The sequence below is a fragment of the Triturus cristatus genome, chromosome 3_2 (assembly GCF_964204655.1).
Source record: "Triturus cristatus chromosome 3_2, aTriCri1.1, whole genome shotgun sequence".
Taxonomy (NCBI): domain Eukaryota; kingdom Metazoa; phylum Chordata; class Amphibia; order Caudata; family Salamandridae; genus Triturus; species Triturus cristatus.
In genome coordinates this window covers 474074029-474099833 of record NC_140584.1, presented here as the reverse complement: position 1 = coordinate 474099833, position 25805 = coordinate 474074029, and the positions used below count along the sequence as shown (strand labels likewise).

General features: G+C 42.8%; 1 protein-coding gene across 1 annotated transcript in view; it reads right to left on the bottom strand.

Moving 5' to 3' along the window:
* COPB1 (coat protein complex I subunit beta 1) overlaps positions 1–25805 on the bottom strand; it is a 250477-nt gene that overhangs the window by 86913 nt on the left and 137759 nt on the right. The window contains exon 14 of the mRNA XM_085648117.1: positions 22323–22443. Within this exon, the coding sequence (XP_085504243.1) occupies positions 22323–22443 (121 nt within the window). The remainder of the gene's footprint in view (positions 1–22322; positions 22444–25805) is intronic.

The window sequence follows — 25805 nt, the reverse complement described above, 5'->3', positions numbered from 1 at the left end:
TGGAGCCTTCTTGATAATACGATTATAAATATTGTCATTGGGTGTGAAGGCCTTGACAGATAACAGTCTACCCCTTCCTCCAGGGCATCTGTATCCAGGTCCTGCCACTGTGACTCAGTGTACTCAGATTCCCCTGAGCCCTGAAGCATGCCCTTCAGTTCCTCTTCTTCCTCTTGACGCTCTGTTGCCAAACGTGGTTACATTTCTTTGACAACCTTAATGGATTCGTCGAAGTCCTTTCATTTTTGAAGTAAGGTGGCCATTTCTGCCTCAATGCACCTTTTCTTGCTTTCGATTTCTGACGATAGTTCACTTGCGTCGAGGCTTGAAGTTAACTTTCTCTTCAGGTGTGGAAGAATCCTTCGATGACTAATCAGTCATTGGTGCTCGTCTCAAGACCTCTCCTTTCTAGACGTTGAATCTTTCTCTCGACCGTCCTTCGACTGGGTCTTTTTCAGGAGATTTTCCACCTGCGGTGTCTCTTTCGTAGGATCGGAGGGGTTTTCGGTCGCGGGCCCGACTTCGGTTCATAAGTGTTTTGACAACGAGGCTCCCTCTGGTGCCCTGGAGTCCAATTTTCGTGACTCTGGGCCTTTTACAGGTTTTATATTTCTCTTACCTCCTGTCCTTCTTGCTTGCCTGGCCTTTGACAATCCTCAAGTCGGCGTCCGAGGTTTCTCCCTTGGTACTTTCCCTGACATTTTCTTCATCATCGCTCAACAGACCTAGGTCTCTCAGAGATGGAGCTCTGCCTTTCTCTCACCCACATGGCACAGGAGATGCAGTCTTCACTTCAATGTTCCCCAGGCAGGCAAAAGTTGCAAACCATGTTTTGGTCCTTCGGCGAGAATTTGTGGTTGCAATTCGAGCAGAACTGGAATGGTGTCTTCTCCATTAGGCCATACCAGGAGGCCCTGTCCGGGAATTATCGCCTAAAAAACATAGGAAAATAGACGCCCCTTGATTTCTCCTTAGGTATCTCTTTGTCGGTGTTTTTCTCTGAAAAAGTTGAAACCTTCAGCGAACTTTCGACGGAGGAGGAGGGCGTACAACATCACTGGAAGCACCAAATAGGGTGTCCGTCAACACCCAGAAGAAAAAAAAACAAGCATTTGCAATGCAATAGGTCTCGCATTTCGAGAATTTGAGCTATTGCCATTGTAAATGACAATGTCTTTGATTTGTGTTTTAAAAACCTGCAAGCGGTGCCTAAACATGCACTTTGTGCTTATAGTCCTTGCTTATGAACAGCAAGGCTGGCAGTAAAAGAGGCACAGTTACTGCCAGCCTTGCTTCTCATAAGCAACGACGATAAGTGCAAAGTACAAATACAATTAGTCGCTTTCAAATGTGGCAAAATAATTATATTAATTCCAGATTAGGTTGTATTCTATGTGGAGCCGATTAAGGGAAATTTATAGAAGGTCTAATATAAATGAGATGTGGTAGGTGCATTACAGCAAGCTGCACCTAGATGTCCCTAGTGAGCAAGGCACCAGCACTGCTTGTCTAGTTGCAGTACCACAAGCTGCGCCTAGAGGTACCTAGTGAGCATCATAAACTTTGAAGAGATAGTAAATCTACCCCACCCATAATGCATTACATGCAAGACAGTACCACAAGTACATTCAAATAGCTATGTCTATGTATACAATTAGTAGCTTTGAAATGTGACAAAATAATTATTATATTAATTCCAGATTAGGTTGTACTCTATGTGGAACTGATGAAGGGAAATTTATAGAAGGTCTGCTATAAATGTGAGATGTGCTAGCGATTAAAGTAATTACTGCCAATCTAGTTTAGGACTAAGTGAGTGTCCTGTCTGAAGGCCTTTAAGAAAGAAGAGCCTTGAGGCTGTAATTAAAACCTAGGACGTAACAACACATGTAACAGGGGGAGTCCTCATGGGAGGTTACAAGAAGAGACAAGGCGGTACTAAGGAGGGACTACATAGCCTAATGACCAATCAAAAGCCACCTTTTACAAAGGACACGGACAGAAGCCATTTAAAAAGAGGGGTGGGAAGTGGAACTTTATCCACATGTCTTGAAGAGACAGCGCAAGCGCTGCCTAGGCGAGACCTAAAAATAGAAGGACTACAAAATAGTGGAGAATTTCAGACCCAATCACTAGATTGCAGAATAATGCACAGCATGTGAATCCAGAAAAGATTCACGATGCAAACAAATTTCTCATCAAGCAGAAAGAACCAGCGATAGATCATTCTGAAGTTAAATAAATAACTGGACAAGATCACAATTGTGAATTATCTGTAATGCGCGCTCTTAGAAGGTTAACAGTACAAAGAGAATGCACATTCGAGAGGCGTGGTTTCGCCGCCGTCGAAGATGGCCGCTTGACCGGGAGGCTCCGTCACGCCGGGACATCTTGTTATCCGATGCATTTCCAGCATCGTTAATGCGGCGGAAACCATATATTCTGCTGTCGGAACATCGCCGCACCATGGTGAGCCGCTTTGTTTAGCGAAGCGCTTCGTGCTTCTTCATTTATAAGTGCAGACACGATCTCCTCAGAGCACCCGCCATTTTAGCTCTCCTACATTTCTCCGCTATGGTTAGAGAGCGGAGCAGCGTCTTTGATGCCTTTATCTATTCTTCCTTAGAATGAAGGACCTTGCGTACCTCTCCTCCTCTACTGCACCAGCATTCTTGCATATTTGCCATAACTTTACCTTCATGTGTGATTTTGGCTGCGCTTCACATGGTATTTTCAACTAATGGTTTTCACCACCTGACAGACTGTTTTGGATGCCTCTCTCTATTACAATTGCCACAAGCACTATTTGCCATAAGTTGTACTGTCTCCTTTTGTATTTCTTCACTTCTTATGGCTGTTTCACCTTAAGGAATCCTCACCTTCTTTTTCCAGTCATCAAATTCCTTTATTTTTGCGAATGGAATGTACCTGGTCTATTAACCACACTACTCCTTGTCTACTTGGCTTTGTTGACTGTTCACTAAAAGGGTGTCTTGCATAGGTTTATCCAATATTTTTCCAGCTTTATGTTCATCATATTTTTTGCCTTTTTGAGGAACCTTGCTGTCACGTTCACCCTCTCCATTACTTCACTTATCAAGTTCATTTTTATGGGTAGAATACGTAGACCGCAATTTGTATTTGTTCCTAAATTACGTAACCCATCGACTGCTACATCTCCTTTGCCAGAAACAGCTTCATCCCCCGCTGGAGACATGGCTGGGGTGTCTTCTACTCCTTCGATGCAGTCTACAACTCATAAATCTTCTCCACCTACTTCAACTTCCAAACGTCTGAAGCAGGATCCTCCCTCTCCTGACCTGACAAGGTGCCATCCCCCATCTCCATGGAACTTCTGCTGGAGGAAATTCGCGCCTTATGTCCATTTGTGTAGGAAACAAATAGTAAAATGCAACTTCTGGAGGAAAAATGGTCTTCAATGGAAGATAGAGTATCTACAACGGAACAGCAACTCTCGGATGACTCTCAAAGGCTTTCCTCTCTGGAGAAAGAGGTACGCAAACTTCAACAGCATACTGAAGATTTGAAAAACCAGAATAGGAGGAATAACTTACGAATTTATGGTCTACCTGAAGCTTTGGAAGGTGACGATCCTGTTTCCTTTTTCTCCTCTTTCCTACCAAAACTATTAGATATGCCTTCTTCCACTACCCTCAATATACAGAGAGCTACATCTATGACCAGACCCAGAGGAGTCATCATTCTCTTCTTGAAGTTTACGGACTTGCTTTCAGTCCTTTCTGCAGCTAGAGTTAAATGGCAAGTTCCCTGGCTTGGTCAGAGGGGTTTTCTATCTCAAGCTGTCTCCAATGCCACTGCTGCCAGACGAAAAGAATTTCTTAATCTTCGACCACCACTTCGTTCACTTGGAGCACGCTATGGCCTTTTTCATCTCTGTATCTTTAAGGTGACTTACCAGAATCGGACCCTGTCCTTTGAAGACCCCGAGGAACTCAAGAAATGTATCCAATCTCACACCTCAAGTAATATGGATACTGCTGGTCCTTCTGTTGGTTGACAAGCTCTGCATTTATCTGCATTTATTTCCGTCTTTTAAAGCTGTTAATGTAGGATTTAACCGTTTAGTTTATATTTGTTTTTTCTTTTACACATTTTTTTATTCTGGTTGATCTAGGTTTCAATTGTTCATACTCGTTTATCTATCTACATTTTTCTTTCTTTCTTTCAGGCTTATCCGTTATGTAATTTCTTCCTACTTACCGCGATGTTTGCTTAATCTCTTTTTCCTATTTTTAACAGGTTTCGTCTATTATCTATAACTTGTATAGTCCGTCTCCTTGTTTCCATCTCTCCTGGTGTAGTCTGGGCTTCCTGGGTTCGAGCATCCCGTCTTTTCGTACGTCATCATTGCCTCAGTGTTATCTCGTTTTTGTTCCCCTCAGGTATGTTTTTTCAGTCGTCCTATTTGGATAGGTGCTGTCTCTTCTTGTCTTTTCTCTCTTCCATCTGACTCCTTTCTTTCCTTCTCTTGTTTCCTATCCCCCTTTTCCTCTTGTTTCCTCTTTCACTTTCTCACTATTGCGTATTTTGTTCTATATGTGTCTTTAACGTCACCATATTCAGAGTTATCTCCTGGAATGGGAAAGGTTTTATTAGCCCAATTAAAAGACAGAGAATTCTTTCTCATCTTGCCTCTTATAACCCTGATTTGGTCCTCCTTCAGGAGACACACCTCACAGAAATTGAGGCATTGAAATTAAAAAGAGGCTGGGTGGGCACAGTTTTATTCTCTCCTTCTGCTAATAAAAAAAAGTGTTATAATTTTATGTCATAAAAAATTCAAATGTAAAGTCATATCCAAGAAACTGATTCAGAAGGAAGATGGTTGTTAGCGAAGTTGTTAATTAATAATGTTTCTTTAACTGTTTTTAATGTTTATGGGCCTACACATCCGGATAGTTCTTTTTGGCCCTTGATTACACAGAAATGTATTCAATTTAGGGACGATCTCTTCATTTTAAGAGGCGATTGCAATCAAGTTGTAGATCCATTTCTCGATCGACAATCTCAAGTCCGCTTCACCCCTCACAAGTCTCAAAAATTTTCTCAGCACTATCTCTCAAGTACACCTTGTAGACTCTTGGAGACTTTCCCACTCTGATACTCTTGATTTTTCTTTCTATTCTCCTCCTCACGCTCTCTTTCCCGCCTGGATTATATCTTTCTCTCTCAATCTTCATCTCAAAATCTACTATCCTCCTCCTGTTTGCTGTTTGTTCCGCGTTGGTGCTGTTGCTTTGGATCTTTGTGCTCTTGGACCTGTAAGCAAACGCTAACTTCTTTAAAAGGAAACGCTACCTCTCACGACCCCCGCTGTGCGGGAGCCGTTCGCCGAGTGAGGGAGGACTTCAATCTGCTCCTGGTCACTGACTCCCTGAACTGCAGCGGGACTGCGAGGACCAGCAAGCATAGCGGCGCTGACTCGCCGCAGCTGGTCCTCTTCCCGCCCCCGCCTCCTGTTATTTAAACAACAATCTGAACGCGTACGCGGGACGCGCGTGGGTCGCAGCGCGGACCGAAGCCCGGGCAAAGGGCGGGCCCTCTAAAGCTCTCATAGGCCGGAGTACGCTGGGCTGGGGCCTTCCCTTTTACATTTTGAGACTGTAATTCCTCTTTTATCTACTGTTTTTGGTTCAAGTGGGTAAAATATTGTTTTGTGTTTAGTTGTGTTTCATTGTGAGTAGTTTTCACACAAGTTAGGGAAATTAATAGGAATAATAGCTGCTTTTATACTTCTTTGATAGTGGAAATGACTGCCAAAAAATTAAGGTCTGGGAGGTTGTTGGTGGGCAGAACCTGCTCCAAGACTAAATCTAACCCCCTATGTAATAAGGATGCTCACGTTGCGCTGTTAAAAGGTAAATGTCAGTTATTTAGCTTATGGGAAAGGGGTAAGGAAAAAGTTCCTATAGTGGGGTTTAAGTCAGAAGATAATATTGAAAGAGGAGAAGATGAAGGCCAAATTTCTGTGAGGGGGGATAGCATTCTTGTTGTTTCAAGTGATCAGGCAAATAAGATAGGGGGTGTTTATCTTCCCACTGATGGGGTGGGCGGACCCTTAGCCCCTTTAAAAACAGGTGCCTTCACCGCAAACCCCCCGGGATAAAATTATAAATGGTACTTTGCCCCTACAAGGCCCACTGGATCCCACCCTTAAAACAGCGGAGGTTTTAGTGCATAATCACTTACCTCCCCCCGATGAATTATTATCTAAAGAATCTCTCGCTCCGTCTCTGTCTGTGGAAGAGCAAAGTAATGATTTTACGCTCCCAGACTTAGATATGGAGCTTTGTAAGAGATATATTGTAGATGACTCTACCAAGTCCATAGCTCCAACAAATACCCCAGCAGTAATAGCCCCTACAGGGCTTCAATTATACAGTAGTACCCCCTCTAATAAATCTCAATTCTTTATATCTCAGTCAAATATTTCTACGAGCCCTGAACTTGATATCACAGATATCCATCTCAATAAGTCTATTAGGTATGATAAACCCGTCTCCGACTCTTTGTCATCCTTAAAACATTTGCTTTCTTCTATTTTATCGTTACTCGAAAAATTTGTTGGTGGTTCCGATTGTGTGCTGGATACGGTAACTCAAATTCTGAAGGTACTTCTAAATAATAAACAGGGGAAGGATTCTAGTTTTAAATATGAGTCTATTCAACCAGGGCTCAAAGGGATGGAAGATAAATTGGTAGAGAATGAGCCTGAGAACGCCCATCAAGTTTTGGTTCGAATTGAACAAGATGAGAATTACCAACTAACAGATAGAAAGAAAACAGTAGTAATGTTGAGGAACATCCTCGTAACTCCATTAAAAGTTCCTGTAATTAGCTGTGGTATTGAGCCTGATCAAGATTTGGAAATTATGACTGAAGTTGAAAAAAGGTCAGACAAGGAGTTATTCCCTATCTTTAAATCCCAAATAAATGATGGAAAAGAGGGTGTTCTAGATCAACCATATGAGGGGAAAAGGAAAAAATAGGGAACCCTAAAAATAATAAAGGAAAAAAGAGGAAACCAACTCGAAGATTTGTAAAAAAAAAAAAGGCAGAGGAAAATTAATTTTGAAGAACATTCAGATATTTCCATTGGAAAAGATCTCTTTCAAGGTTCCATGATTAATACCTCCCAAGATGGGATTCGGCAAGTTAAATTAGATCAAGAGATCCTGTATCCAGCCGATCAGGGTGTTGATTTGCAGGATCTACCATCGTCCCATAATGACTCACTGCTTAACCCTATACCCTCCATATCAGTTGCCTATAGTACTGTAACGGGGGGGCTTTCCAACTCTAATCCTTCTGTGGAGTTTACGAAACCTACTAGTTTCATATTAACAGCTCTTAATCCCCTTGCTAAGTCATTCCCTGATAAGATTGGAAGAGAAATGGTTCCTTAAAGGTTAAATGACGTCCCTGAAAGGGATAGTATAGATACTCTCCTTTTAGACTTTTTTCCTCTGTTTGATACGGATTGTATACTAAATAGATCTTCGCTCCTTAAATGTTTTTGGGAGATCGAAGGCCTAAAACTTATACAAACTAACGATATAGATGTAGTAACGATCGTGAAAACAGAGGATGGGATTTTAACGAGGGTAAGGTTTTATTCCAGACTTATTGTAAATCATATCCTTCAACGGTCAGAAGGCTTTCAAAGTAGAGGGATTGATGTTATGCCTTTCCTAGAGAAATCCCAATCTGGAAGATTTGTAAATAAGCTCCTGTTAAACCAGGCTATTTTTGATAGCATAGATCGCCCTGCTGAAATTGAAGACCTAAAAATCTGTATTTCTAAAAATGCACGTCATGTGACATATAAAAGTTCCCGTTCCTTCCCTACCCAAAGAAACGCTGCTGAAGAGAATCCTCAACAGTATTGGTTGCCCGGCGTTTTGTCGAGCAAACCTAATAATAATCCTAAACCATATTCTCGTTTTTAGCAACGATTTGAAAATAATATCGTGGAATGTCGCTGGATTAAACAATAGCCCTGAAAAATGACAATTCCTACACACACTAGAGGCTAATGTGATTTGTCTCCAAGAGACTTGGGGCCTTATGTAGGTAAATTACATTTACCGATTCTTAAATACCGAATTTTACCGATTCGGTATTTATGAATCGGTAAATGTAATGTAGGTGAAAAAATACCGATTCGGTAAGTGTCGGTATTTTAGAATCGGTATTTACCGATTTGGTAATGGTAACCTGTATCTCATTGATTCCTATGGGCCAGGAGGCCCGTAGGAATCAATGGGAAGCCAGATACCATTACCGAATCGGTAAATACCGAATCGGTAATGGGGGGAGCTCAATCAATGGTGGCAGGGTGTCACATTGACACCCTGTTGCACCCCTGATTCCTGCAGGTGTGCACATGTGGCACACATACATGCCCTGAGGGCATGTGTGTGCCACATTGCACACATATAAGGGCCAAATAATGCATTCACAGGGACATTCGTCATTTACCACCAACTTTCAGTTGATGGTAAATAACGAATCCCCACACCCACCACACACTCCCCCTACATCTCATTTCTGTATTCGGTATTTACCGAATCGGTAAAATTACCGATTCGGTAAATTACCGAATACAGAAATGATCCCCCTACATCTCAAAAGCCTAAATACCGGTCGGTAACGGTATATTTACCGAAAATCGGCCGTTACAGACCGGTATTGGCCTACCTACATATGGCCCTAGGTGTGTAGAGAATTTATTCGTAGGAAAGGATTATTTTTCATTGGAGGGTGGAGCAATCCCCTCTAGGAGAGGACATGCAAGGGGCGGAGTGGCTTGTTTACTGTCTACCCAGATAAAATGGAATTTTTCCCATTATATAGATTCTAGTAAACTTTTCCAGGCAGTAACGTTGTTTAATTTCGCCAATACTGAAATCTGTAAACCAATCGTTTTGATAAACGCCTATATCCCCCCAGATGCTTGTTACAATGTAGTTTTAAAGAAGGTTTTCTCCTTTATAAAGAAATTATCTGATAAAAAACCTCTTCCCCATATAATTTTGCTAGGGGATTTTAATTGTAAAATCTCTAACTTCAGTCTAGAGCTATTTAGAAATAAGCACAAAGAGGAAGCCTTGCAGATTCCTCAAGCCCTTTTTCCAGGAAACATCAAAACAAACAAGAGAGGGAAATTGCTCCTTGAAGAACTGACAGTAGTTGATGGAATCATAGTAAATGGTAGGCTTCCTTCAGATACTCCGGCGAATTTCACCCACAAATCAAATCAGAGTGAATCAATTTTAGATTGCGTGATGGTGGAAAGCACCTCTTTTTCCCTTCTGAAGGATCTTACGGCCTCCTATACATTATATAGTGATCATAAAGTAATAACTGTTACTGTAAATTTAAATCCGCCCTTGACGGATCGTTGGTCTTTAAACAGCAAACTTGTCAGTTTTGGAGATAAATCAGGGAGATGCTATTGGAAGATTAGGGCAATTAGGAGCTTGGAAAGCATTCTAGAGGTTGCAGTAAAAAACTTGGTGAACTGGAAAGGAATTGAAACTATATATGTTTCGCTGATTTCATGAATGCGGTGATCTCCATTGCGAAAAAATCAAATCTAAAAGGAAAAACCAAAGTAGTCCCTAGTTCTGTTCGTTTACTTAATACTGAAATAAATAAATTAGTAAGGGAACAGTATTGGAGTTATTCTCCCGAAAGATATCATAGAATAGTTTTACTAAGGAGAAGGAGGTCCAGGGTGAAGGTTAAATTGAAAAAAGAGAGGGAAGACAACTTATGGATTAAATTGCGTAAGATTATTCTGGTCGCTCATCGGGGAGGGATGTGGATTAAGATCTAGACCACTTCCAGTTCCCATCGAAAAGCAAATTTGGGTTAACTATATTGAGAACCTATATTCAAGTAATGGAACAGTGATTGGGGCTAGTAGAACAATTGAGGTCAGTTCTTTAAATAGCCCCACTTCTGAAAAGGACATTGAAATTGCTATTAAGGGCTTGCGTTCCTCTGGGGCTATGGGTCCGGATGAGCTTCCCATTTCGGTCCTAAAACAGGATAGTGAACGGTGGAGCAAAATTCTTTTTCCGGTGTTTAAATTTTGTTTTTCAAGTAAAACCGTTCTCCCTTCTTGGAATGGCAGTATATTAGTACCCCTTTTCAAGAAGGGTGACCGGGATGCTCCACAAAATTATCGACAAATTGCCCTCTTGAACGCTATAGGTAAGGTTTTCGCAAAATGCCTTTTTAAGTTAATTAATGATTGGGTGGTCAAGGGCGAATTATTACCCCTCGAGCATACTGGGTTCAGGCAAAGGCATGGTACCCTAGATAAGTTAACGGCATTACAAGTTATATCAGAAAAATACATCAAAGTCCGAGGAGGGAAAGTCTATGCAGCTTTCATAGACTTCTCCACAGCATTTGACAAAGTAGATCGTCCTTTGCTGTGGAGGAAATTATCGGACCTGGGCATGCCAACCACGATCCTGGAGCTGGTTCGGACTCTTCACTCTGATACCTGGTGTAGAGTTTTATTGAGAGGGGAAAGAGGTCTTTCTCAAGTTATTTCTTCAGTTAATGGATTAAAACAAGGTTGTTTATTGGCCCCCTTTATTATTTGCCCTATATATATCTGACCTCCCCCATGCCCTGTCCTTAAGTGATGGTATTGCCCCTGTATTAGGGGACAAGCCGATTGTCTGTCTGTTATACGCAGACGATATATTAATATTGGACCTAACTCCAAGAGGATTAAACAATCGTCTACAGGCACTACATGATTACGCAGAGACACACTATCTAAGGATAAATGTGTCTAAAAGTAAAGTAATGTGTATGACGGGAACGAAAAAGCTGAAATATGGGAGCTTTACTTGGTCTGTAGGTGGACAGAAGTTGGAAGTTGTAAAATCTTAGATCTTCCTAGGAAAAACAATATCTGGTAATTTAAGTGATAAGGCCCATATAGCAAATAATATCTGGAAGGCATTGGCACAATATAAAAGTTTAAGTTATTTTTATAGATCTACTGGCAGAAGACATTTTGCCCTTCTGCTAGAGGTCTTCCGTGCCAAATTCCCAGCTTCCCTACTGTATGGCATTGAATTACTTGAATTGGGTAAATGGGGTTTTTTGAACGTTACGGAGGGCAAGATCTTGCGGTATTTAACTACGGTTAATACAGCTTGTACCGTGACTGCTCTTAGGTTGGAATTTGGCCTGCGTAGCAGTTGGGTCCAGGGCCTCGCTGGGCTAGTGCGATGGGTCTTTAATATTGTAAAGGGAGAACCCGGTACTCTAAGATATCTTATTCAAAAAGAACTACTGGGATCCCTAAAAGAGCACTCCCTAATTGTAAAGAATTTCAGAATTGCAGTTGATCTTTTACAATTGGATGAATCAGCACTTTTTACACTATCTGCATATCAGCTGAAGTCCACCTTGAAACTAGCTACATGGAAATTAAGTTTTGGAATGGATAGGGAAGCCCTCATCTTAAAGAAAGGTGTTTCCCCGGCCATTGATTCCTGCCTAATAAGGAAAATACAACCCTATGTTACCTGGAACCTTCCTCATGGTGTACGCCGCTTTTTGTTTCTATTGAGGCAGGATCGTCTTCCTTTGAATAATTTATTGTCTAGATGGTATGGTTCTTCAGCAATGTAATCTTTGTAATAATGCTTCTCAGGATATCACTCATGTACTCTGTCTGCCCAGCTCTGCTTTTACATCGGCGTAAGTGGTTGAGACCAATTTGTTTAAAATTAAATATTTTGTCTGCCACCACATTCTTAGACGCCATTTATAATCCCCCCAATGAAATGTTTTGTTAAAAAATCTTCAACTTTTTAAAAAGCTTTCTAGATATATACTAGAGGTTCTCAAAATGTTTTTTCTGTTGTTTTTATTTTGATTTTAAATGCATGAAAATGTATTTTCCATGTGTTATCCTTTTATGTGGATCTCATTTGAGTTCCAAAATCATAAATAAATTAATTACTAACTTAAATTACTATCCTTCTCTATAGAACCTATTGTAATTTCCAACCATGCCCAAATTGTGACAGATCTTAACTTGCTTCCCCCGCAACCCAAGTCTTCCTGCTGGCGCTTTAATAACTCTTCTATTAGACCCTCTTTTTTCTAACTTTTCGCACTTTTGCAGATTAATTCTTTGATCTTAACAGTGACTCCAACTCCTCTCCTCATATCATTTGGGATTCTTTTAAAGCCACTGCAAGGGGCTTTATTATAGATTTTGTTTTTTAAAAAAAATGAAACTTCTCCTTCAACATCGAAAAGATACTTTGGCATATATTAAGTTCTTAGAACATAAATTCTATCCCTCTTCGATGAACTCTGTTTCACCAGAATTGATAAGTGATAAATTAACTTTCAGCAAATCCACTACGGATAATGTGTCTTCAATTCTTCTCCGTAGTAGTGCTCGCTACTATGGTGGTCCTAACAATGCAGGTAAGCTCTGGGCAAATTACCTCAAGACAGGTAAAGATCGTACTCTAATTGATTCTATGTATTCTTGAAATGGCTCCCTTTTGCATAAAGATCAAGATATTCTCAATGAATTTAAACTTTTCTATATGAATCTTTATACCCCAGAATCTCCTCCTTCTCTTATTCAAGCATACCTCAATAAACTTCCTCCTCCTAATTCTCACCTTAACCTTTCTCATCTAGAAGGAATATGCAACTTACCAGTATGCATCTGTTCTTGGCATGTAGAGCTGCAGAGTTGTACACTTAGCATAGATCGCCATCTGGTGTTGGGCCCGGATGTTTGCAGTTTGTTTTTCTTCTTGGACAGTCTTTGGAAGTCACGAGTTTGGTGACTCCTCCTTCGGTCCGTACTGCGCATGGGCTTCGGCTCCATCCTCAGATTGTTTTTCGCCAACAGGGAAATGATGGAGCTTAGTAATAACAGTGAGAAACCCATGTGTGTTGTATCTAAATAAGATGTACTGGAACGGATACAGGTAGCCGGGGAGGCGGGTGGGCGTGTACAACTCTGCAGCTCTACATGCCAAGAACAGATGCATACTGGTAAGTAGCATATTCCGTTCGAGGCATATGAGCTGCAGATTGTACACTTAGCATAGATTATATAGCAGTACCCAACCTTAGCGGCGACCACCGGTATCCGTTGCAGTGGTTTGAAAAAGTGTCTTTAGTACAGCCTGGCCCACTCTAGCTTGCTGCTTGGAATGCACATCTACACAGTAATGTTGTGTGAAGGTGTGCGGTGTAGACCATGTGGCTGCTTTGCAGATGTCATCTAAGGGTATATTCCCTAGAAAAGCCATAGAAGCCCCTAACTTTCTTGTAGAATGGGCTTTAGGCGGAACAGATGATGTTCTTTTTGCCTTTTGATAGCAAATTTGTATGCATTTTACAATCCACCTAGCTATCCCTGATTTAGAAATGGGGTTGCCTTTATGTGGTGGAGAGAAGGAAACGAACAATTGTTTAGTCTTCCTGAAGGGTTGCGTTCTTTGTATGTAGTATAGCAAAGCCCTTTTTACATCGAGTGTGTGCAAGGCCCTTTCTGCAACAGATTGAGGTTGCGAGAAGAAGACAGGTAATTCCACCGATTGATTGAGATGGAAGGGGGAAATGACCTTGGGCAGGAACTTCGGATTTGTGCGAAGTATGACCTTGCTGTGATGTATTTGTATGAAGGGTTCCTGTATAGTGAACGCTTGTATTTCACCAACCCTTCTAAGGGAAGTGATAGCTACGAGAAAAGCTGTTTTCCAGGTGAGAAACTGTAGCTCGCATTTATGCGTTGGTTCGAAGGGCGGACCCATTAGTCGTGTAAGAACTAAATTTAGATTCCATACAGGGGAAGGTGGTGCCCTGGGAGGAATTACTCGTTTAAGGCCTTCCATGAAGGCTTTAATAGCGGGCACTCTGAAGAGTGATAAATGCTGTCTGTTTTGTAGATAAGCAGCGATCGCTGCTAGGTGTAGGCGTATGGATGAATATGCCAGGTTACACCTGTGAAGATGGAGCAGATAGCATATGATGTGCTGTATGGATGCATCTAAAGGGTTGATTGTATTGTTACGGCAGTAAATTACAAATCTTTTCCACTTTGCGGCATAGCATGCTCTAGTGGTAGGACGTCTGGCTTCCATGATGATGTTCATGCAATCAGGGGGAAAGTTAAGGTATCCGAATTCTAAGATTTCAGGAGCCAGATCGCCAGGTTGAGCTGAGCTGGGTCCGGGTGCTTGATTTCTCCATGGTTCTGGGTTAGGAGGCATGGGGATAGGTGCAGTTTTTGATGTGGTACCACTGACAGTTGTAGTAGCGTGGTGTACCACGGCTGCCTGGCCCATGTCGGAGCTACTAGAATGAGTGTGAGGGAGTGTTGTTGTAGCTTCCTTACCACTAATGGAATTAGTGGGAGAGGTGGAAAGGCGTATGCAAATCTGCCTGACCAGTTCATCCATATCGCATTGCCCTTGGACAATGGGTGTGGGTATCTGGCGGCGAAGCTTGGGCATTTTTTGTTTTCGTGGGTGGCGAAGAGGTCTATCTGAGGATGCCCCCACTGTTGGAAGAATGGCTGAAGAACTTGTGGATGCAGTTCCCATTCGTGTAGTTGTTGCGTTTGTCTGCTGAGCAGATCTGCCATGGTGTTTTGTACGCCTGGAACGTGCTGTGCCAGGAGAAAGATGTTTTGGGGAATTGCCCATCTCCATATGCTCTGGGCTAAGCGGGAGAGCTGGGGAGAGTGTGTCCCCCCCTGTTTTTGGATATAATACATTGCAGTCATGTTGTCTGTGCGAATGAGGACTGCTTTGCCCGAAATCTGTTTTTGGAAAGATTTTAGGGCTAGAAAGATCGCCAAGAGCTCCAGATGGTTGATGTGGAGCGATTTTTGCTGTGGCGTCCATAGACCTTGCATTGTGAGGTGTAGGAGGTGCGCTCCCCAGCCGGAGAGCGATGCGTCCGCTGTTAGAATCACCTGAGGAACCGGGTCCAGGAACGGCCGCCCTTTGGAAAGGTTTGTGGTGTTCCACCACTGCAGAGAGTGATGTGTGCGGCCGTCCACCAACACCAGATCCGTCAGCTGACCCTGGGCCTGGTTCCACTGTTGTGCTAGGCACTCTTGAAGTGGACGCATGTGGAGTCTTGCATGGGGCACTATAAAGATGCAAGACGCCATCATTCCTATGAGCTTCATGAACACTCTTGCTGGAAGAGAGTGTTGGGGAAGGAATGTTTTGCGTAAGGCTTGAATGCTTGTGATTCTGGCTGAGTTTGGATAGGCAATACCTTTGGAGGTGTCTATAGTGGCCCCGAGATATTGCTTTGTGTGAGATGGTATGAGGTGGGACTTTTGGTAGTTCACCGTGAAGCCTAGCTGGTGGAGCAGTTGGATGGTGCTGTTTGTATGCTGCACGCATTGGTGGTAGGACGCGGCTTTTATCAGCCAGTCGTCTAAGTAAGGGAAGACGTGAATGTGTTGACGTCTGAGGTGTGCTGCTACTACCGCTAGGCATTTGGTAAACACCCGTGGTGCGGTGGTGACCCCGAAGGGGAGAACCGTGAATTGGTAATGTTGCCCGTCCACCACGAACCTGAGGTATTTCCTGTGAGAGGGGTGTATTGGAATGTGAAAGTATGCGTCTTTCAGATCCAAGGTTGTGAGAAAGTCTCCCTGACAGAGGAGCGGGAGGACTTGTTGTAGGGTGACCATGTGGAAATGGTCTGAATGTATGTAGGCATTTAGAGGCCGGAGGTCCAGAATGGGCCTGAGGGTCCCGTCTTTCTTTGGTTTTAAGAAATATAGGGAGTAAACCCCTAGATTTTGCTGATTGATGGGGACCTGCTCTATAGCGTGTTTTTGGAGGAGGGAAGAGTACCTCCTGTTTGAGCAGTGTGGAATGTTCTTGAGACATTGGACGGTGCCTTGGTGGGATATTGGGTGGGGTAGATGTTAGCTCGAGACAGTACCCTGACCGAATGATTTGGGTCACCCATTTGTTCGATGTTATGGACTCCCATGCGTGGATAAAGTTTTGTAGTCTGCCCCCGACCGGAGTGGAATGGTCTGGGGGGAGCGGAGGGAAGTCATTGTGTGGGCGGGGTGGCAGAACGGGTGGTGTTAGTTTTGCCCCTGCCCTTATTGTTGTTGCCTCTGTAACCACCCCTTTGGTTGCCCTTTGAAAAGGTATTTTGAGGAGGGGACTTGTAGGAGGTAGAGGTGCTATCGGTGGAGAAGCCTCTGCCTGTGCCACGAAAGGAGGAGCGTCGAAAGGAGGCTTGTGTTTGGAGTGCCCCCATAGACTTTGCTGTGTCTGTGTCCTTTTTCATCTTTTCCAACGCTTCGTCTACCTTGGGCCCAAAGAGAGTTTGTTGGTCAAAGGGGTGATTGAGTATGGACGCCTGGACTTCAGGCTTAAACCCTGAGATCCTGAGCCAGGTATGGCGACGAAGCAGGACACTGGTATTTATGGCTCTAGAAGCAGTGTCGGCTGCATCGAGGGCACACTTAATGGAGGTGTTTGTAATTAGTTTACCCTCCTTTATTAGCTCATGAGCCCTACGCTTGTGTTTCTCGGGAAGGTGCTGCATAAGAGCCTCAAGTTCGTCGTAGTGTGCTCTGTCATAGCGCGCAAGTAGCGCTTGTGTGTTTGCAATGCGCCACATGTTTGCAGCTTGAGAGGCGGTGCGTTTGCCAGACGCGTCTAGGAGTTTGGATTCCTTGTCTGGCGGTGGGGCTTCTCCTGAGGACTGGGAGTTAGCCCGCTTTCTAGCTGTAGAGACAACTAGGGAATCTAAGGGAGCAGGGCCCTTAATGTATGCAGGGTCTGTGGGTGCCGCCTTGTACTTTCTCTATTCTAGGGTTTAGTACCCTGGCCCTGACAGGGTCTTTGAACACCTCTGCGGCATGCTTGGTGACACCCTTAAGCATGGGTAAAATAGATGTGGATTTGTCCTGTATGTCAAATGTATCCAGTAAGAAGTCGTCTTCCACTGGTTCAGTGTGCATGTCAACCCCATGGTAGTGTGCTGCTCTCTGCACTAAATGATGAAACCCTAAGGAGTCCTCTGGAGGAGACGGCCTGGATGGGTATAGGTCGTCCAGAGGTATATCGGGTATATCAGGGTTATTGTAATCCTCCCATGGGTCTGGGGTCCCCGGTGGAGTGGGATCCATTGGGGCGTCCGCCGGGTAATTGTCCGGGTCCCCGTCATCCGGATCTGGGGACGGGGTCGGAGAGTAATGAGGTAAAGGTGGCGGAGACCTGGGAGGGGGAGGGGGTGGAGGAGGTAGGGGAGGCGGTAGTGGGGAGGGCACTCTGAGGGGAGAAGTAGCAGAGTCCTTCCGTTTGGGCGGTGGAGGAGGAGCCGGAGTATCAAGGCGTCTTTTCATGATAATTAAAGTCAATAGCCCAGTCTTTGGATCTTTGGACAGAGTCTTTTGTAAAGGGTCTGGTGTAAACAGAGCCAATGGTGCCGAATCGTCCGTCGGCACCGGTGATTTCGGAACCGAGGGCTTCGATGGTTTCTGTGCGCCATGCTTTTTTGGGGCCTCCGTTTTTTTCGGCGTCGAAGGAGTTTTCGGCGCCGGAGCGTCGGTGCCGACAGATTTGTGTTTGTGTTTGGTCGGCACCGAGTGTCCAGGCTTCGGCACCGGTGGCTTCGGAGTCGAGCTGGATATTACTTTCTTCGGTGCCGGATGCTGTTTTCCGGCACCGGGCGTCGGCTGGCTCGATCCCGAGCTGCCGTGAGACTTTGGAGGCTTTGACACCGGGCCCGAAGGTGGGGTGATAGAAGCTTTGGTCTTGGTTTTGCCCAGGCCGGCAGGCGAGGGAGTAACCTGAGTCTCTTTGGTTTTGGGCGCGGGGGTGGGAGGGGGCACAGTACTCACGACCCGCTGCGCCGGTGTGATGTCCTCCACGTCGGAGTCGTCGGCCTCGGAAGCGCTGACGACGTCTTCCTCCTGCTGGGTGTGTATTTGCCCCGAAGCTTCGGCGCCGTCTCCGAAGATGTCCGGTGGAGCTGCAGACGATGAGTGCGCCATGGTGCGTCGAGCTTTTCGATCCCGGATGGTTTTCTTCGATCGAAAAGACTTACAGGCGGGGCAGTCTCTGGCCTCGTGTTCTGGAGAGAGGCAAAGATTACACACCTGATGGAGGTCGGTGTGGGGAAATTTAGACCCACATTTTGGGCACTTTTTGAACGGAGTCCTTTCCATCGGCCGGGACCGGAGTCGAGGAGGGCCCGAAGGCCGGTGCCGATGTACGGGATGGAGAAAGTGCCGCTTCGAGAAATGAAGATGATGATGAAGAAACTCGAAGAAACGAGGATTTTCCATCGAGGCTGGAACCGTAGAAGTTCGAAGCCGGAGCACGAAGTATCACATCCGAGCCCGATGGCGGAAAAAAACAATCTGAGGATGGAGCCGAAGCCCATGCGCAGTACGGACCGAAGGAGGAGTCACCAAACTCGTGACTTCCAAAGACTGTCCAAGAAGAAAAACAAACTGCAAACATCCGGGCCCAACACCAGATGGCGATCTATGCTAAGTGTACAATCTGCAGCTCATATGCCTCGAACACAGACTTATCCCTTAATGAATTATTCGCTGCCTTAAATTCCTTAACTAAAGGGAAAACTCCCGGCCCAGATGGTTTCTCCGTTGAAATTAATTTACATTTCTCCAATCTTCTTCTCCCCAAACTCTTAACACGGTTTCATTCCTTTTTTCTAGTTGGTAAGACAGAAGGCACTTTTCAAGAAGCCACTATTTGTCTTATACATAAAGAAGGTCGAGACCCCATGTTTTGTAAGAATTACCATCAGATTTCTCTAGTCAATGTCGACTACAAATTATTTGCCAAAACAATTGCTCCACGCCCAGATACTCTTATGCCCCACTTGATTGGCAAGGAGCAATGTGGTTTTGTCAAGGGTCGACTTCATTCCGACTATTTTGGTCTTTTTCTTACTGTTCTCAACAAAATTCCCTCACTCTCCACATCCTTGCCGGCCATTTCTGTTGACGCAGAAAAAGCTTTTGACAGAGTGGACTAGTCCTTATTTGCTTCATTAAAATGGCATGGTTTTGGTCCCAAATTGATTTCACTCATCTCCCTCCTCTATTCCGCCCCTAGAGCCTCGGTATTAATTAATAGCCACTTCTCATCTTATTTTCCTCTTCAGCGTGGAGTCCGCCAAGTTGTCCTCTTTCTCCTCTCCTTTTTATTTTGGCCCTTGAACCTTTTCTCTCTTCTATTCGCAATAATGACTCCATTTCCGGATTTTCTTATGGTGATCAACAACTAAAACTCTCCGCTTATGCGGATGATATCTTACTCTTTATCTCTTCTCCCGAAACCTCTATTCCTCTGTTATTACAGGAAGCTTCCTTCTCCCTTGTTTCCAGCTATAAAATAAAAATCTGACAAAACAGAAATTCTCCCTCTTACTAAATTTTGTCTTCCTCACTCCTTTTCCTCCACTGGATTCACCTGGAATAGTTCAAAAATTAAATATGCACGTATATGGTTTTCTAATTCCATCCATTTCTCTATTAAATTAAATATGTCTGCAGCTCTCTCCCGAATCGATAAATTGTTTTCCTCTTGGAATCCCCTCTTCCTTTCTTGGTGGGGTCTCTTAGACTCAATCAAAATGATGATTGCCCCTATCTTGATTTATACATTCTCTATGCTCCCTATCCATATCCCTGCCTATTACTTCAAGCGTATTGACTCTTGCCTCACTAAATTGCTATGGAAAAATAAGAAAGCCAGGATCTCCCTCTCTTCCTTTCGCAGAGCGAAATCTAATGGAGATGTGAACTTCCCTGACTTTCGTCTCTATCATAAGTCCTTTTCTCTTTGCCAAGCCGCGAAATGGCTCCTTTCTGTTCCTTCCCCCTTCACTCCACTTTGGCTTTCCATTGAGCAAACCTTAGTATTACCCTTCTCTTCAAAAGAAGGTGTGGCTTTCTCAGCTAATACACCGTGTATTTCTCCTCCCCTGTTTAAACACACCTGCTCACTCTTGAAGCCTCTGATACATTCTTACCCCATTTCCAGAGAATCCCTCTTAGAATCTCCAATTTGGTATAACTCCCTTATTCTCCTTAACAATAGACCCTTTTACTGGAAAACTTGGAGGATGAAAGGCATAATTTGGGTCATACACCACTTTGATGGCTTATCTCCCTGTTCTTTCCCCGAGTTTCAAACACATTTCCACTGTCCCCGATCCTTTCTGCAGAAATTCGTTACTCTGTCAGTCATTCTTGATATCTACTACTCTCTTCCCCCTTCGTTTCCCCCCTCCTGTCCAGGATTCTTCTCTCCTCACCCAAAGCTTCTCTCATTTTCAAATACTTCTTAGCCCCCAATCCAGAACGCGCAAAATCCAAATTGGAAATTTCGTGGGAATCTGATTTGGGTTGCAAATGGAGTGTCATTTTCTGGGACAAACTTTGGTCTCTATCTTTAAAAATTTCTCGCTCTGCTTCTCTTAAAAAATCTACGTTCTTTCTTTACCATAGACTTTATCTTACTCCTGCTTCTATAGCTCGTTTTCCCCATTCTACTGATTCTAATTGTTGGACCTGTAATTCCTCCAATGCTAACCTTATACATCTTCTATTTCTTTGCCCTTCGGTTTCTAATTTCTGGGGGAAGGTCTGGTCCTATATCTCTCGCATATTCAATATTTCCATGTCTTATTCTATCCCTCTTCTCTGGTAGCCTTTCTAACGCTTTAGATATACCTCCCCACCACCATGGTCTCTTTGACCTTATGCTTGCTTTGGCTTTCCAGTACATTTCTCTCAATTGGAAATCACTCACAAAACTTTCTATACAACACTGGTGGAATAGTCTTTGCCACTTCCATAGACTTGACATTGCTTTTGCCTCCTCCTATAAGTCACAAATTAATAGAGATCTTTTTTGGTTACCCCTTACTCACTATTCAAACCAACCTGTTTCAGCAAATATAGCTTGTTTAAATGTTGAAAATGTTAAACCCCCGTGAATACTTGCTTTCTCTGTTCTCTACTTTTTATATTGGTTGGCTTATTGTACATAATTAACTAATTAAGGAATGTACTCCCATTTCTTTTAATATGCATTATTCTGCGATACCAATTAAGTATTTTTCCCCTACATCTCTCCCCCTACCTCCATTCCTTATCCCATATAAAATTTAAAATAGCTTTTATAGTTCATATATAGCACTAGCCTCATTCTTCTTTATGTTTCTAATTCGCATATGAATTTTGCAATGCTGGTCCTTTGTTTATCTTGTTATTTTCAATAAAGCTTTTTAAACTTAAAAAAAGAAAAGAAAATGCACATTCTTCAAGTGCTTGCCAGAAACGGAATTGCAACATAATACAGGTAGATAATTGCCTAGTCGCTCCAAAATAGTTGTAATCTATGATTATTTAAATTCTGCAACTAATGAAAACTCACTGAAAGAATTGCAAGGAACATTTGCACACAAGGTTAACATTTAATCCTAGCAATATGCATTATTTTTACAGTAATTAATATTTTTGCACAGCTCTGAATAAATTTAGGCCAACCACTAGAGGCTCAATTTCTATAATAATGAATATCACAGCAGGAGTCAGTAGATTCTATGACTATTATACTTTTAGATCTCAAATTGCAGAGATCTTGTTCTACCAGACTAGGCACATGTGGTGAACATTGCCACATGCAGAGACAATTAACACTTGCAAGCCAAACTAGGTTTTACACATCAATTTGTTAGAGGATAACTATTATTGGTAGAGCGTAAGCCTAGAAATAAACAAAGAGAAAAAGGAACAAAGGCAAAAAAAAAAAAAACAACAAAAACACTAAGACTGGAATAAAATGTAAATCTACAAATTTTGACATGCTTGCAGACTAGTGACAAACAGATCATTAAATTGCCACCACACACCGATGCATTTAATAATATTCTAGACATCATAAGCACCGTGAAGTGCCAATGTAAACTGACAGACTGTTAAAAAGTCCTACTCTTTGACAATGCTAGATAGAATGATCATAACAATAAGGCTCATTATTAATATATCATCACATTCTAAAGCTAAAAATTAATGGAAGCCTCCAATCAAAATAGTGATGTATGGAATAGACAAACATCACTAAAATATCATGTAAAACAGTAAACCCAGCCAAGGTAATTTTGCAGTTTAAGATTGTAAATGTATATTCACAAAAATAGTAAGAATTCTTCTGCTTGTTCAAAATGTGACTTACATTTTGTTTCTTCTTGTCCTGAACTAGGGCCACATAACGTAGTGCAATCTTGGTTAAAGTAGTAGCAAGTGAGGCAGCAACAAAAAAGTCTCCTTCAAGCAGGAATCCCCTTAGTGGAGGTCTAAAGCAAAATAAATAGGAAATTAGGCCAAGGTTAAAAGCAGCAGCACTATTACCATCAGAAAAAGTGAACAATGATTAACAAAACCTAACTCCAGTATCTTTCCTCTTTTCTTTAAGTTTGTTGCTACTCCTAACTGTACCGATTTAACTTTAATAACATTGCTAGCTAGAACACATTATTGACAGTCTAACTTGGCACATTCAAAATAGGGTTACTCTATGAATGATGTGGACTGAAGGTCTGAAAACATTAAGAAAAATCACTGCCATTGGTTCCAAGAATTCTGGGTTGCTGGAAAGTGCGATGCTGTAGTTGGTGAGGGCATCTCATTCTCTGTTTTCTGGCATGCTACCACTGTTTGACAGGGCAGCAGTGTGAAGTATTAGACAGTGTGCTACATATTGAACACTGTCCGTATGGAGTATGTGCTCCAGGCTGCAGGAAGGAAGTGGAGTTTGCTTGGGCCCGGCCATGCTCCACTTGCTGTACCTCATTATCAGCTCTGCCAGTCTTGAACTGCACCATGGCAAATGCATTATAGGGAAAGCAAAGACTAAACTTTTATATTTGAACAGTTTGGTGTACTATATACAAAATGAATGGATTATTGTTGTTGAACTGTTTAATACAAACCCTGCAGTAATTCATCATCAACTTTCTTCATATTTCTGAAATAGATACAGCGTAAATGCTACTCTGGCAACCAAGACTAATACACTAGCACCTGTGCGCACTCTAAACTTCCTTCACGGTACCTTAGAGTATTAATACGCAATCTTTTGTCTAAGAGGTCCCTTCCTTAGAGCAAGGAACACATTCAGTCATAAAGATCAAAAGCAATACATATTGCTTACACTCAAGCATGTGTTCAATTGTCTGTGTGCATTAGCATGGTCTGAAATGGATTGGCATATGTTTCACTTGCTCAAAAAAAAAAAAAAAAAAGAATTTAGGCTCCTCCTGGATGAAGTTGTTTTGTTGACCTATGTCAGAAAATGGTCTGTGTTCAATTAGAGAGGAAGAGAGATGGAATGAAGGTGTGTGGGTGCATACACAAGTGTGTGCGAGTGTGTACACACGTGTATTAGTGTTTGTGTGTATAAGAATGTGTGTTTTTTGATAGAGACCATAAAGGTATAGTGCGTGTTTTTACAACGCTTTTCTACAGACTCCATCTACCAGTTTTTCATTCTAGCTATCCTGGACATCAGTGTTAGTGTACTATGCTGCAATTAAGTACTTATTTTTCAACCAAAAACAATTTGGAAAATCTAGCCAGATAGCCTAACAGAAGTAGACTGCATTTAGAACAAGTGCTGCCAAAGCTAATAGGTCTAACGATGGCTGTTAGCTGTTCCGCTTTGTCCATGCGTGTCTTGTCATAGTTTCTGTATAACTGCTTTGTTGGGGGTGCTGTTATTCCCTAAACAATACATAAAAAGATCCACGGCTAAAAGCAAAAATATTTTTGTGGATCTCAAAAGCGTGCCTTGCCTTAGTAGTACACGGGACTCAAGAGAACTACTTTGTGTGAGGATGTGCTTCTTGTGAAACAGCATAATACTGTCACTCGCAGTGCTGTAGTGGGCAGAAGAAAACTGTGAATGGCACAACAGACTAATTAATGAAAAGGCTGGCTGAAAGTCAATATAAGTAAGTGTATATATACATATTTTTTCTTTGTAATATTAAGTGTCTTGACTAACAGCAGACCTAAAAAGATTACCTAGTTCATCTCTTTAAAGGCTTTTTCTCAGAATGCATGAAAATTAAAGTGTTCCGGAATCCCGGCACATAGGCAGAAACAGTCTCATATAGGCCTAATCTAATTCAACATCTTCCTGGCAGACTATAACATGTTTTATGGACTCACCTACAAGAGGCTACTCTGTAAAATAAACACTGGAGTAATTTATAAGACTGTCAGCTGTAAGAACATTTCTATTGCTTGGATAGTGTTGGACTTGTTCCTTTCTGCAGGCTCACCCCAAACCTTCTGCCTTCACCCTCCTGTTTTCTGAAATAGTTTTTGTTGGTTTTAAGGACCCTGCACCATTACCACTGCTAACCAGTGCTAAAGGACGTGCGCTCTGTCCTTTAAACAAGCAAGAATTGGTTATTACCTAATTGGTCGATTTAATTTAAATCCCTAGTAAAGCAGCCGCGGTCCGTGCAGGTAAAGAGTGGTGGGTGGGGGATTTCCACAGACTATGACAAGGGACAATTAATGATTTATTAAATTTTCCCTCGTTGTCTTTAGAAATTCCCCCCGACCCCGCCTCACCACTCTTACCTGCACAGGCCGCCGATGTAGAAAAGTAGTATTACATGTGCCCATGGCCTGTAAATCAAATGCTACTAGTGGGCCCGTAGAACTGATTACGCCACCCTCTTAGCTCTTTAAACAGGTCTCAGGCCTGCCATTGCAACCTGTGTGCAGTTTTAAATTGCCATCTCGACCTTGCAATATAAACCATTATTCAGGCCCAAACCCTCCTTTTAATACATGTTAGTCACCCCTACAGTACGCACTGGACAGCCCAGAGGGCAGGTTGCATGTACTTTTTTTTTTGTTTTTCATGTCCTAACGGCAAAAACTCGTTTTTCACTACTGCAAGGCCTACCTCTATAATAGGACAACATTGTAGTTACCTTGTTACATTTAATAAGCTGTGATTGCCAATTGGGAGCAGGTCGATTCTGGTGTGTAAAGAATTGTAATTAAAAACACTCACTGTAAAGTCTGAATTTTACTCACAATTCTAAAAATGCAACTTTTAGAAAGTTGGCATTTTCTTGTCCTAACAATTTGGTGCCTGCAGCCTGATCCTGGGTCACACGATTAGGTGTAGCTGACAGTAGGTCCTTGTGTATAGCTTCCAGACAATGAGACAAAGGGAAGCTAGATGTTGGAAGAATAGGCCATTTTGAGTTAATGAGGGGTGGGGGGTTAGTTTCACCTACCACACTTGCACATCACAAAGTCTCTTTCTGTGCACTCCCACAAAGAGTTTCTCACCAGTCTATTGGGACCCCAGACAAGTTGGGGCCAGGACAGGGAGGAATGGGGTGCCTGACACCTCAGGAGGGTGGAAACCTCTGTAAATCTCTAGAAGCTTCCGCCACTTCGAAGTGAGCACCAGGTATAAATGTTGGACCCTTAGACCCAACTCTTCAGTACACTTCTGGACCTGCAGAAGGCTCTGCCAGGAAGGACTGTTGTGCTGCTGAAAAGACTGCCACTCTTCTGGACGGCTGCTCCCAAATGACTGCTGCCTCCTGTGATGCCCTCTTGCCTGGGTAAGAATCACTCGACCTGCGACCTGTACCCTGGACAACCAGAGTCACTCCAAGGGCTA